Source organism: Gossypium raimondii, chromosome 8 (genome assembly GCF_025698545.1).
Source record: "Gossypium raimondii isolate GPD5lz chromosome 8, ASM2569854v1, whole genome shotgun sequence".
NCBI lineage: Eukaryota > Viridiplantae > Streptophyta > Magnoliopsida > Malvales > Malvaceae > Gossypium > Gossypium raimondii.
Window position 1 is genome coordinate 61,224,100 of NC_068572.1, and position 14,241 is coordinate 61,238,340.

At 32.1% G+C, this 14,241-nt stretch overlaps 2 protein-coding genes across 2 annotated transcripts; one reads left to right on the top strand and one right to left on the bottom strand.

Moving 5' to 3' along the window:
• Window positions 1–6,747: 6,747 nt before the first annotated feature.
• On the bottom strand, window positions 6,748–8,584 carry LOC105793748 (tetraspanin-7). Its single transcript, XM_012622591.2, has 2 exons — window positions 8,017–8,584; window positions 6,748–7,162 (listed from the first exon to the last, which is right to left on the bottom strand). Exons 1-2 carry the CDS (start codon window positions 8,524–8,526, stop codon window positions 6,875–6,877), a joined length of 798 nt encoding a protein of 265 aa, XP_012478045.1. The 5' UTR covers window positions 8,527–8,584; the 3' UTR covers window positions 6,748–6,874.
• Window positions 8,585–10,821: 2,237 nt separating this feature from the next.
• Window positions 10,822–13,345, top strand: LOC105793749 (tetraspanin-15). The gene is made up of 2 exons (XM_012622592.2): window positions 10,822–11,415; window positions 12,810–13,345. Exons 1-2 carry the CDS (start codon window positions 10,822–10,824, stop codon window positions 13,101–13,103), a joined length of 888 nt encoding a protein of 295 aa, XP_012478046.2. The 3' UTR covers window positions 13,104–13,345.
• Window positions 13,346–14,241: the final 896 nt, after the last annotated feature.

A 14,241-nucleotide genomic window follows, 5' to 3' on the forward strand; every position in this document is an offset into this window, starting at 1 on the left:
AAGAAGAGAAAATGAGGTGAACAACACAGCTTACTCAAGGTCAGTAAGTCATCCAGGTAAATGGGTCGCTAGTCAACAAGGTTCATCAAGACAAGAATCTTATGTGAAACAAGGCACTGAGAACCTCCAGTTCACGCTAATTCCGATGTCGTATAAGGAGCTGTATCAAAGCTTATTCAACGCGCGTATTGTTGCCCCTCTCTACACAAAGCCTCCACAGCCTCCGTACCCCAGATGGCACGACGCAAATGCACAATGCAAATATCATGCGGGAAATACGGGGAATTTCATAGAAAACTGCATTGCCTTTAAAAAACTGATTGAAAGGCTTATCAGTATGGGCGTCATTAAATTTGATAATTCCTCCAATGCGGAAAATCCGTTACCCAATCATAATTGATAATGGAGTGAATGCAATGCATGGAGAAGAGTGTGAGGTGTTCACATCGACGAAAAGTAACTGAAGGAGGGACCTTGTTAGATATCCGCCCTTATAAATTTGGGAGTGCTCTAAGAAATTTGACTGTAGAAGAAAACCCTATAGTCTCTAGAGCTTTTTTAAAATAATGTTTAGAATATTTTTGTTGTTTTTAGCCTAAAAATGATATAAATTTCCTTTGTGAAATAGGCTCATGTCTGAACGTTGTTATTTTAATGAAATACATCTTTGCAATTATTACTGAGCCAATATTTTTATTCTTTACAAACAATTCTAGATTCTTTCATTCTTTTGAATTTTCTTCTAAATTGCTATTCATTCATTCATAATCATATTGTATAAATAATTATTCATAAATTTATACATTCTTTTGCATATTCTTTGGTATTTATTATAGGTCCCCATATATCAATTACATGAATGACTCTACTACAGACTCAGATTTTCCTTTTGAGCGATGCATGTGTTTAGAGGGATCTCAGGACTTTGAAAATGACAAAGATTGTAGCTTACCTCCGGACTTATTGAGGATAGTTGAGCAAGAGGATAAACAGATCCTACCTCTCAAGGAATTATTAAAAATTGTGAGCTTGGTAAAGATTAAAATTGACCTGACCTCAAAGATGAAGCAAGACATTGTTCAAAGATGTCTTTGTAGGATCATACCAGGATGTGCCTAGGATAAATGCTGATAAAGAAATCTGCACAACAGCACGATGACAGAAATTTGCAGTAGGAACGATGCAATTCTTTGTCGGGACAACGTCTTTCTCGTTGACTCAGTATAGCTTTGCCCGTTTGAAGTCAAATTTCTATCTCTTCAAGTTTTGTTAGATTTTATCCTAATTGAAGAGGAGGATCCAAAATTTTCTATCGTTGTTTCGCCCTAGAAGGCTCTATGAAAGAAACCTGATACCAAATAGGGTTTTTCGCATACAAGATGAAAGTGAGAAATCTTATCTATAGAAACATTGATTCTGATCGAAAGGGTTCAGATTAAAAAAAATCAAAATCAAAATGAAAAACAAAAAAGAAAATAAAAAGCAAAAGCAAAAAGAGAAATCAATCAAATTCAAAATAAAATATGAAAAGAGAAAAAGAAAAGAAAATGAGAGGCCAAGGCGAAAATCCAAAAAAGGCGCTTTGTGACCAAAGGTGGTTTTGAGTTGAAAACCCGAAAAGGGCGACTCAAATTTTGAGCAAAATGGGGCAGGGACTTCACCATTATGGAAGACTTCTAATGGGCATTGCTTCAATATTGAGATCATTAATTACTTCATCAAACGGATAGAGGCTACTGCATGCGTCAATGTCATCATATGCCGATATAGAATTCCAGAGAGGATGGTATTGGAAATTGCATCGAACTTGAATGACAGCACGATAGCTGCGGGCTGTAATCAGACACCACGGTTTGTCACCGTACTGCAAGACAATGGATTTAAAAAAAAAAAGATGATGAAAAATGAAAAAGAAAAATGAAAGAGTAAAAATGGAGAGGCTAAGGGGAAAACCCGCAAATGGCACTTTAGGCCAAAGGGGATTTGAGTTGAAAACCCGAAAAGGACGGCTCAAGTACTGATCAGAATGGGGCATGAGGTGATTTAAGCTGCTCAAATTTTGATCATATTAGGGCATATGGTGATCTTGCTATGCCGGAATCAACAGGAAAGGATAGGCGACATCTTGGGGCATCGACAAAGCACTGTAGATCTCCTAAACACATGTCAAACTCAGAATGGTCTTTAGAAAGTTTGTACAGAGAAGTTTAAGCTGCGGTATCTGGGGCACCCAATTCTCATATTATTTGTTGCTCTGGGAATACTTTTTTTCTTTCCAAGATATACATTCCTAATTAATTTCTTTGTCATCCTTCTTTACTATTTTCGATAATTTATTCTTTCAAGCTATGCTCAGAACCAACTTTATTCTTATCCATTGTTATGACCTTTTTGCAAACATGTTGCATTGGAATAATGATTAATGGACTAATAATAAAACTTTCACAAAGGAAGTTTTGCATATTACTCTGAAAAGTTTGGAAATAATAAAGCACCTATTCAGGAATCTACTAGGGTTTGGTATAGTTCTACCTAGGGCAAGTTCCTAAAGTTCACTACATGAGGTTTGGCTTCTAGAGCAAAGGTACCCAAACCAACAGATTCCTCGATCCTCACCCATTTTAGGCTCATGCGGACCGAGTTTGGTTCAGGGGAATACATTTTCCTATGGGTGCACGAAGATTAAAATCGCACGAAGACATAGGTACGGATGTATTTCGAAAACTATCCACTATCCTGCACGGAGGTGAAGACCTCACGAAGGACTATCTTCTCACTCCCACTTAAAGGGATAAAATTGACCAACTTATGTAATGCAACATGCAAATACACATTAACAGATTTGGACCAACCAAACAAACACACTATGATTAAAACCATAAAAATAATGGATAGGATGCAAAAGGGGAAATTTTAAAACAAATTTTGATTTGTCGACAAAAAGAAAAAAATTAATCAATTTGTGGCTTGACTCTCAACCTGTCCCCAGTGGAGTCGCCAAGCTGTCGAAACTATTTTTAATCAAAGGATCGACTTGGATTTTGAAAAATGAAAATGAAAAAATAGGAGTCGTCACTGATATTTTTTAGGTGTGATCGGATCACCTTGCGATTCAATCGTTTTAATAAAACATTTTGATTTTACTAAAACAATAATTTTGGTCTACGGAATTCAAGAAAAACAAGTTCGGGAGTCAGTTACATGCGAGGAAGGATTAGCACCCTCGTCATGCCCAAAATTGGTACCTAATCAATTAATTAATGTCTTAATGTCGAAAAATTAAAAATTCGAAAAGAAATTTAAAAATATGATCCTTTTAAAATCACTTAAAATTTTAAGGAATGGTGTATTTCACATTAATCGAGAAAAAGAATTATATCCTGTGAGTTAGGACACAATACCTTTAATCCCGACACGAGAATAAACACAAAAAATTTACTTATTTTCAGAAATTTTGATTATCTTGGTTTTAAAAAAACCATATTCCGTAAGTTAGAACACGGTCCTTTATTAATCCCGAGATTATTTTAAAAATGTATTTTTTCAAAAGTGGTTCGTATATACGGATTTTTCGAAAAATCGAAACCCCGTAAGTTAGGGAATGACTTCTCGAATTCCAAAAATACGAAATATTGTCTTCGTTTTTTCAAAATCTTCTTTTTTGAATTTGGACGAAAATTAATGCAATGTTTAAAGTGATATGCGAATAAAATATCAAATTATCGACTGATTACAATAAGCGTATTAATAAGCAAATTGTCACACATACAATAACGATAATAATATAACATACATCATTTTAATGCTAATATTAACAATCAAAAGAATAAAATAAATAATAACGAATGAATAACAGCCACAATAACCATAATAATAAGTCTAAAACTTGAAAGTATTTTAAAAAAAAACAAATAAACTAATAATGGAATAAAGTAACACTAATAATGGCAAAATAAAATAAAATGAAAAAATAAAATAAACAAGCCAATATACAAAATAATTAATGATAAAATAAAACTAATATAAGATGGATTTAAAATTGAGAGTAAGTAAATAAATAAATATAATATAATATTAAATAAAACAGTAAAATAATAATAATAATAATAATAATAATAATAATAATAATGGTGATAATTATGATAATTATAATAGTATAAAAATAAGACAACAAATAAGTGAATGACACATACATACGTAAGAGCAAATTCGAGGATTATCAAATTAAAAAAATACGTGATATAAGTAAAGAAATATTAAAGCTTAAATATATAAAAGATAAATAATGAATATAATATAAAAATAAAAAATAATATTAACTTTAAAAAAATGAAGAATATTAGAGAGATGAATAGTCAACTAATAAAATAAATTGATTAAAGGACTATATTGCAATCAGAATGAAATTAAAGGTAAGATTTATAAATAATTTAATGATAAAATCAAAATAAGACTAAAATAAAATACGCATAAGGGACAGAGGACCATAAGGGCAATTTTCCCACGCTCTTAAAGCGCACAGTTTTGCAAGGGACCAAATCGGGAACGAAATAAGATTTGAGGTATCAATTGAAAAAGTAAAAAAAAAACTGATTAAAACAATCGAAAAAACGGAAGGGCCTAACATGAAAATAAACCATTACAGCAAAACACGCGGATCCCTCCCCTGGGTTGGGTCGAAGCGCGGGTTGGCCCCCAAAACGACACCGTTTTGGGCGTCTGGCGGCCTAATGAAACGGTGCCGTTTTAATATGGGTATTTAAGCCCAAAATTTTTTAAAAAACTTCATTTCATCCCCTTTTCAAAAAAAAAAACTCAAAAACACTCTCCCTCTCTCTTTCAACTCCCCTCTCTTCCGGCCAAGCTAAGGTCGTCGGACCACCGCGGCGGCCACCGGTCGCCGGCGACGGCGCCGTCATCCGCAGTGGCCAAAAAAAAATATATTTTTTGGGTATTTTCGACTCCCGGCCTAAAAAATACCGATTTTTATCAGAATCGACACCTCCTTCGCGAAAAGGTACGATTTTTATCCTTTTCTCTTTTTTTTGTTTTCTTTAAAAAAATAAAAATAAATAAATAAGCCGAAAAAAATCAGCACAACTACCTTTGAAAATGATCTGTATTTGAATTGATTTTTCTTCGTTTTCTTTTGATTCATTCGTAACCCCAAAAACATAAAATCGGGGCTCTTTTTATATCCCGAAAATACCACTTATTTCTCTATTTTTTTCTATTTTTTTACACTATATTTTTTGCTTTTGGACTCTCCTAGTCTGTTTTGCAGATACAGACATGGCGGCACACGTGGAGGAGGCGGCGCGAAGGGCGGTGCATTTTCGGCTATTGTTGCGGTGGCTGGAGACTTAGGCTGTTAGGGTTTTTTGTTTCTGAAAAAAAAAATTGTTTTGGGCCATACTGGGTTTGGGCTAATTATTTGGGTTGATTGGGTTAGGTTAGTGAGTTTTGGGTTAAAACGATTTGGGCTAAAATTGGGCTTTTATCATTATATATTTTATTTTGTTTTAATATTTGTATATGGGCCGGGTAAATTTTGGGTTTGTACAACCAATTGAGTGAGTGATTGAATTTGTCAAGGGAGTTAACGATCAAGTTTAAACGACTCGCACAATTGAGATCATTGATTTGAGCGATGTCCTTCATCGAGGAATTAAATCGTGGAAGCTACTTTTAGGGTTATTCACTTGGTAAAGGTTAGCTATCAAGACATTATTGCAGTTATATTACATATGGAATGGTTGGTGGTTTGAGGTTTTCCTTGACCACTATAACTGACTTATTGATTGGAGGAGAAAATCTATTGTTTGGGATCAGTTTGAAACCGGAGTTAAAATCTCGCCTGAAGCTGGAGTTTTCGTCTTATTAATTTTTACTCAAACTTAATTTCCATTGTATTTTTATCTATACTATTTTCTAAGCTCCTTACTGAGTTGCTATCACTCTCAACTAGGCCACCAATTGATTTAAAAATTACGAAAATGCCCTTCTTTAATTAAAATAAATTATGTTATTCGAGGGTACTTTTAGTCTTTTTATTTAAAAAATCAATAAAAATATGCATATGTTGGGATTTTAACCCGAACCAATCGCACTAGTAAAACCTTGAATTTCTCACATTTATTTTGATATTTTTATACATTTTTGTTTTAATAAGCACAATTTATTATCTCCATCAGTTGTATATGTTGATATTATTGTTCATTGAGTTTGTGTCACATCAACTCAACACAACACCATGATAAAAATTGTAGTGCATTTAGTATTGTTAATATCATGTATTTATTTTAATATCGTACATATTTCATGGGATATTATTAATCGTTTCAAACTATACGTTTCATTATTTATTGTGTGTTATTTTTAAAAACATATATATTCTAAATTGTAGTTCTCCGCGCATACATGTGATAGGATTTCTATTTTTATTAAATTTTATTATTTATTTTAGATTTAGATTTAACCCCTTTTCTTTAATATCGTAAATTTGTATAAATCTTAGTCATAATAAATCATAAAATTGATCAGTCTAGTCTTTATGGAATCAAAGCTACTCCATATATTGCAAATTTTGATTTTACGTGTAAGATTTTATTTTATTTTAGTTGACCAGAGATGAATCATAAATTATTTGAGGTCAAAGTGTAATTTTATCATTATGCTAACATGTAATTTGACAAAAAAAATTAATCTCCATTAAATAGCAAATCTACCAATGAGAGGAGGGAAAAAAATCCGAAGTTGCAAAACACAAGTAGAAAACAAAAGCAAAAACCCAACAAACTAAAACCCTAATTTCTGACCCCAAATTCAAAATACTATGAACAAAAAAGAAACAAAGAAATAAGCCTTAGTGTCCTCAAGACTTGCTTTTCCTACTGTTACTGAAAGCACAGCAACCGACAGAGTAGACAATGATGAGGCAAACTAGGAAGATAATGTTGACCACCATTACTTTCTTCCAAGAACTCCTTAGGTTGTCTATAAAACCAGCTTTACATGCATGGCAATCGAAACATAATGTGCCCAAATCATTGCTCCATGTATTGCAATCGGTGTTGTTGATGAAGACACCATTGCCTTTGGTCCAGTTTGTTGGTCCTAGGAAGGTGAATTGACAGTCGTTTGATGGCTTACAACAACCGGACTGCAAAATAAAACATGAAACACATAAATGGAAAGTCCAAAATATATAAAGAAAAAAAACCCAATTTAAGTCAAGAAATAAACAATTTAATATGAAAGTATTCATGGATCGAGTTAAATTAAATATTTGTAAATTGTCACACCTTACGAGATCACTTCGCAACTTACAACCTCATAAGCTAAGGTCACCTATTGACAGATCAATGACAAAACATTTACCATCCATACATTACATTTATCTGTTGTCTTGACATGATAACTCATATCTAGAAGAGATATTATTAAGCCGACTAAGCTTTAAGAAATATGAAGAATGACATGTGGTAGTTTGGGAAAGACTAAGGATGTCTGTTCTAAAATCCTACACATATCGCCCTTCCTTCTTCTAACTCCAACCATTCTTAATTACATACAACCTCCACCCATACAACCATATTCTCCAATCATCGTCCACCATCATAATTTACACCTTATATCAACAAGAATCATCCATATATATTTCTTTATTTTTCTGAGATATATACGTTATTTTTATTTAATATTTTATAATTTTTTATTTTTATTAAAATTTTAAACTTAAACAATCTATTAACTTAATATAATTTCGATGTTCACGTTATAATATTATATATTTAATTTGTATACCACAACATATCATAACACTTAAAATTAGTCAAGCTAAATAAATTCAAACCTTAAATATATTTTAACTCAAATTCTACTTATATTTTAAATATTTATTTTTTAAGACTAAATATCTTTTATCTATAATTTTATTTCGAGTCTCTATTCAAGACTTGAACTATTAACCCGACTTAAAAATCAAATTAATTTTCAAAAAGTAATATGACGTACCTGTATGGCAGACAAATGCACCTTATAAAACTCTGTTACACTCTCATTCATATGCTGGTTATGAAAATCACTGCAAACTTTACTATCAACCAAACAGCTCTTAATCTTAAACCAATTATTCTCATCACTAACCCTCTTTTGCAACCAATTCGAATAATCCCCCAACCGGTATTCCTTATACCCTTTCCCTGACAAGACCCTTCCCGCCCCTTTATTTGTTACCACGAAAGCGAAAATCGTGCCGGCAATGCCGAGCACGATGAGGATGAACATAACGACGAGGTAAAGCCAGAGCAACCATTTCACGTGACAGCATGCGCCGACGAATCCAGCCAATGAGACTACCATGAGGAAAACTCCGACGATGATGATGGGTTTGTCGATAAAACGTTCGCATTCAGTTATGGCTTTACGGCTGAGCCAGATGCCGGCTACGAGGATGGGGATCGAGAGGAGGAAGGTTACGAAGTTGAGGATACCGAGTAGGTTGTTGCTCAGGCGGAACGACATCGTTTTTGGGATTTTCTTTGTTGGTTTTCTCTATTAGGTCGGATTATTTTTTTTTTTTTTGTTATGATGGAAGGAAAAAAAAAACAGTGATCTTATTGGAGGGCTAATGGAATGTTTATTGTCACGCGCCGTACGCGTTTTTGTAACTGCATTTGTTCCACGTGGCTAAATCGAATTTAATCCAGATTTATGAGATAAGTTGGTTTAACCCACGGAAGACCGTTCTGTTTTTTTTATTAAATCCACATAACCAATTGGACTTTAGGTGCCAATTGGGCTTTAATAATATATATTTATTTGATATATTATAAATTCTAAATATATTTTAAATAATTAAAAATACTATGTTGGCTTTTTTGGTCGGGTTGATTTGAAAATTAAAAAATTAATAACCGATAGGAATAACCAACAAAATTGAATCTATAATCGAAAAAATCGCCCAACCTGTTCACTCACATTGATATTAGGTCCTAAATTAATTGCTAGGCACCCCCTATTCACTCTCCTTGTAGAAAGAATCATTTTAATCGAGTTTTGGCTTTGTCAAGGTTGAAGTTTTGAAAATCTTAAAATTTCGTGTTTAAATTTTTATCCTATGTAAAACATGTATCGGTTCTATCCGAATATATTTCAATTTAAGTTCTACAAAATTTAAGCTCTATCCGAATTTATTCTAGTTATGAGTTGGATTGTATTGATTAGTTTTGGTTTTAATTATTTAAATATTAATTACGGTTTCAACAATACCTTGTTTAACTGAAAATTATTTAAATATAAAATAAAATTATATATATTTTATATTTTAACTTATTTTTGTATATGTGTATAATTTCATAAAGTAATCACTTATAAAATAGTAAAACCACACTAATAAAAGGAGAACATTCCACAAAGAATATGTCTTCCATTTCATATGATTAGTATAATTATTAAGGAGGAATATAATGTAAAATTAAATTAATTTTATATATTTTCAAAATATATATCATTAATATTTTAAAAATTTCAATATTTTATTGGTATAATTCTAAATTTCATCCTTCTAATTTAGAAAATTTGAGAAACTAATCTTCATAATTTAATTTATTAAAATCCGACTTCCGTACATTACTAAAACTAAGAAGTAAGAAGTTAGTCAAGTTATTAACCAAAAAGTGAAATTGAACTAATAATTTTTGTTAATTTATTGCATATAAATTATTGAACTGTTGATTTTACTAATTCCTTACGTATAAATCAATGATTCCACGATAAAGTTTATCAATGTCACCTAATTAAACTTAACTTGTTAGTTTCATAAAAGTACGAGAACCAAATTCTAAAAATTAAAATAGAAATATTAATTTTTCAATTTTTATAAACTAGAGGAGGATTTCACAATAAAACCTACTTTTTTTATCATACTGAACAAATTGATATACACATTTAATTTATTTAAAACTCAATATGCAATATAGCTTATATAGGCAAATAAAACATAAAATACGATAATCGTATGAAAAATATTAAGGTTAAAATATGCTTTTTTTAGTCCCTGTACTTTTTCTACATTTGGAATTTAGTTTCTCTATTTTTAACTTTAAAATTTTAGTCCATCCATTTTCCAAATCTCAAAATTTAGGGTTAATTGTTATTTCTATTAGAACTTTTTTGAATTTGAAATAAAAAACATACTCAATTCAAAGCCATTTAACAGAAAATGATATTGCTATGAACTTAAATTTCAATAGGAAACCTTTAACAGGGTTAACAATTGAATTTATATTTTTAAATCTGAAAAATAAATAAATTCTTGAAATAAAAGTAAAAGGACTATATTGTAAAAATGAAGAGTACAAGGGCTTGGAACACATTTTAAGCAAATTTTAATCTCATAAACATTACAAAATTTTAACGGTATTAACAATTGAACTTGTATTTTTAAATTGAAAGGTAGAGGAGCTAAATTCCTTGAATAAAAGGATTAAATAGCAAAAAATGAAGATTACAAGGACTCAGATCAAACATTTTAACCAAATATTAATTGCATAAACATTACAAAATTATGTAAATTATATACAAATTTGTATGAATTTCAAAGGAAACAGATTCATAACCTTTCCCTACAATCTCTCAATCTCTCCAACGATAACCCGTACGCTAAGCACGTTCAAAGAACAAGACCTGGTAAAAACCATGACACACAAGCCCCCTTATCCCCAAAAGTACTGCATAAAATCCATCCCTAGATACTTTCCCCTTCACTTGAACACACACAGTCTATAGCACTAACTGAAGCTCTACTTTCTCACTTCAATGGCGGATGAACCTAACATCACACCACCACCACCAGCAGAAACTGAACCAACACCCGACCCCGAAAACAACACCCAAACCAAACAAGACAAAGGTTCAAAGAAGAACATGTTCAAAGACCTCAAAGTGAAACATGTTACAGGGATATTATCATTGGTATCCTTTGTGTTTTCACTTCCGATCCTTGCTTCTGTCACTTGGTTGCTGTATATGAAAAGTTATGACTGTGAGTGGTTGTTTAAGTTGCCGAGGTTACAGATTGGGATCAGTGTTGGGTTGATTTTAGTGTTCTTGGTTTGTAACGGGGCGTTGTTGTTTCTACGGGCACGGTGGCCGATGGTGGCGATTATTGTTGTGACGGTGCCGTTGACGTTGATGTTTACTGTTGGATTGGCATTGCTTGGTTCTAACAGTTTGGAATCGAGGAGGGTACCGGCGACGCCGTTGTGGTTTAAGATGAAGGTTGACGATGATGGGCTTTGGAATAATCTTAAAGGGTGTATTTATGATGTTCATGTGTGTCAAGATTTGGCTGCTTCGTCGATGCCTTTGAAACCGAGTGATTTCAATAAGAAGAAATTATCATACGTTGAGGTACATTAGCATATCATCACACCGCTATTTGCATCTTGGTTGAGTTCGACTTGAAAACAATTTGATAACTATCAAGTCGAGCTCTAGCTCATGCTTAAGTAGCTGAAGCTATCGATCGAACCAAATTCAAGATTAGTAATACTAGGCTCGAACTTATCGAGGATTTCATTTTCAATATATATTTTATATTGCTAGATTACATTATTAACCTCAATATATATTACCAATCCTAAACTTAATCATGGAGTCGAACTTGAGCTTAAATACATATGAGCTTAATCAAGCTTTAGTATGTAAAATTGCTAAACAAGTTTAATCGAGCTCGAGTTTGCTAGTATTCGAATCTGGCTCCACTTGATTACATCCCTAATTCGTTCCACATAATTTGACATAATTTGATCTCTCTATTTTATAACTTAGTTAATCCAAATAGTTAATTAGTAATATCACTAATTAATTCTTTTAGTTAAATTAGTCACAAGGACATTTTCTTAAAAACGTTGTTGTACTCATCTTTAGGTCAAATTATGATTTTGATCCGTTACTATTTTTAAATTTAAAATTTAGTCATTACACTTTAATTTAACATAACTTGATCCTCTACTTTATAATATTATTAGCCAATCCAAATAGTTAACACCGCTATTTATTCCTGTTTAAAATAAGGCATGTATTTTTTTTTAACTCATCCTTAAATCAAATTATGATTTTGTCATTCTTGCATGTTTAAATTTAGAATGTAGTCATTACACTTGAATTATACGATCACTCAATTTAATTTTTTCATAAACCAGCTTCTAACTCTTTAGGTTGGCATCAGTTTTTTATTGAGGTTAAGGAAAAAGTCCACATCAACATTTAACATATCAAATTATGCCGAATTGAAGCACAGGAATGTTACCCCTTACCACCAAATACGTCATGGATACCTTGTCTTAACTCTTCTCATTAGAACTCTTAGTGGTGACTCATCGTTCGAGCGAACACCTCACCCAACAAATCCCAACAATCCGTCCACATCAAGCTGATCCCACTCGCTGATAGCACCACCCTACCAAGACTAATTAGTATAGTCCACTTGTTTGCCAATGCTCCAACCACAAAACGAGATGTGGCATCTAGGAATACTCGTATATATAAATTGAAACCTCAATCAGAGGGCTAAAGTAACCCAAAGTACCTAATTTTTCCTCCTATACCTACCTCTGGCCATTGAACGACTCTTTGCCCAGTAGAGTGAACCGTTCTAAAACACGACCACCTCATCTGTATATGATCAAGGGAATAACTCCCAATTTTGAGTATGATAGAGATAAAAATCATAATTTCACTTTAACCCTTTTTTTTTTGTGGCAAATTACTAATTATGTAGTTATGTGCCCTTTTTTTTAAAGTCCGGATGTTGCACACCACCAGAAGAGTGCCACATGCGGTACGTAAACGCCACTTTCTGGGAAAAAGACGATACACCGGAAACCGATCCGTCGGTAAACGCCGACTGTAATGCATGGAAGAACGACAGGGACGTATTGTGTTACGATTGCCAAAGCTGTAAACAAGGTTACGTCAAGGCATTGAAAAGCAAATGGTCCAAACTTGGGGTGTTCTTGGTTTCCATGGCGGTGTTTCTCATAGCTTGTCATATGGCTCTGTTCTTGGCTACCATGTGGGAGATCCACTGTACATGATGGTAGCGCAGTGTGAGAGAGATGAATGAAAAAGTTCAATTCTTTGGTATTTTTGGTTGTAGCCCTTTTTCTTTTGTTTTTTGCTATTTAATCCTTAGGGTTTCGTTTGGTTAAATAACTTGTTTTAATTGCTAGACCCTAGACGTCTAAGAGGAGAGTAGTCATGTTTTTGTTCTAGTACGATTCGTGTCGTTTTGGTGTATTTCGATGTATCATTTCAGGTTAAATGCTATTTAATGTTTTGTCTAAGATTTATAACTTATAAATTATATTTACGTTTAAAAGTGTTTATGAGTCAGACTAGGTAGGGTTTAAACCGGACCTAAGTATGATATTATTTATAACTTATAAATAACATTTTCCCCAAAAAGTGCTCTCAAGAAAGTATTTGGGCTTGGATAGGTAACCTAACCCTTGAACAAGTTTACTTACATTATATATATTTATAAATCTTTTTATGTAAATCTATGTGTGGATTTAAATAAAAAATTGTACCCACATTTCAAGTTAGTGACGTGCGTTGGAATCGAGAGAAAAAATTTCGAGTTAATTGAGTTGAGTTTTATTTTACCATTCTAACTCAATTTAAAAAAAAAATCAAATCGAGTTAAGTCGAATGATAATTGAGCAAGTTGATCATAAATTTGTTTGAGTTAAATTAAAAAATAAATATGTCAAATTAAAATTTATCATTATGGTAAAAGAATAATTTAACATTATTTATAGAATTTTTAAATTTTTGAAGATTTTTTGAATTTTGTAATTTTTTCAAGGGAGACTAATTTTTCATTTTAAAAATTAGAAAGAACTCAGTGGTATATATTGTTTTTTTAGTTCATTCGAGTAGTAAAAATTCAACTTGACTCAAACTTGAAAATTCAATTTACTTATTTGATTTTATTTGAAAAATTGAATAACTCAAAATTCAAGCTTTTCGATTTTACGAGTCGAATTGAGTTTTACTTACCTTCATTTCAAACTGAATCAAACATAGTATTAATGAGTTTCAATACTCCTAATACTTTTCTAAACTCGACCCAAATCTGATTTCACCTAACTTAAATAAAACTAACTTGCTCCGTTTTAATACGATAATCATTAAGATTTTGAAGATGAGATATTGATTCTAGGTAACATT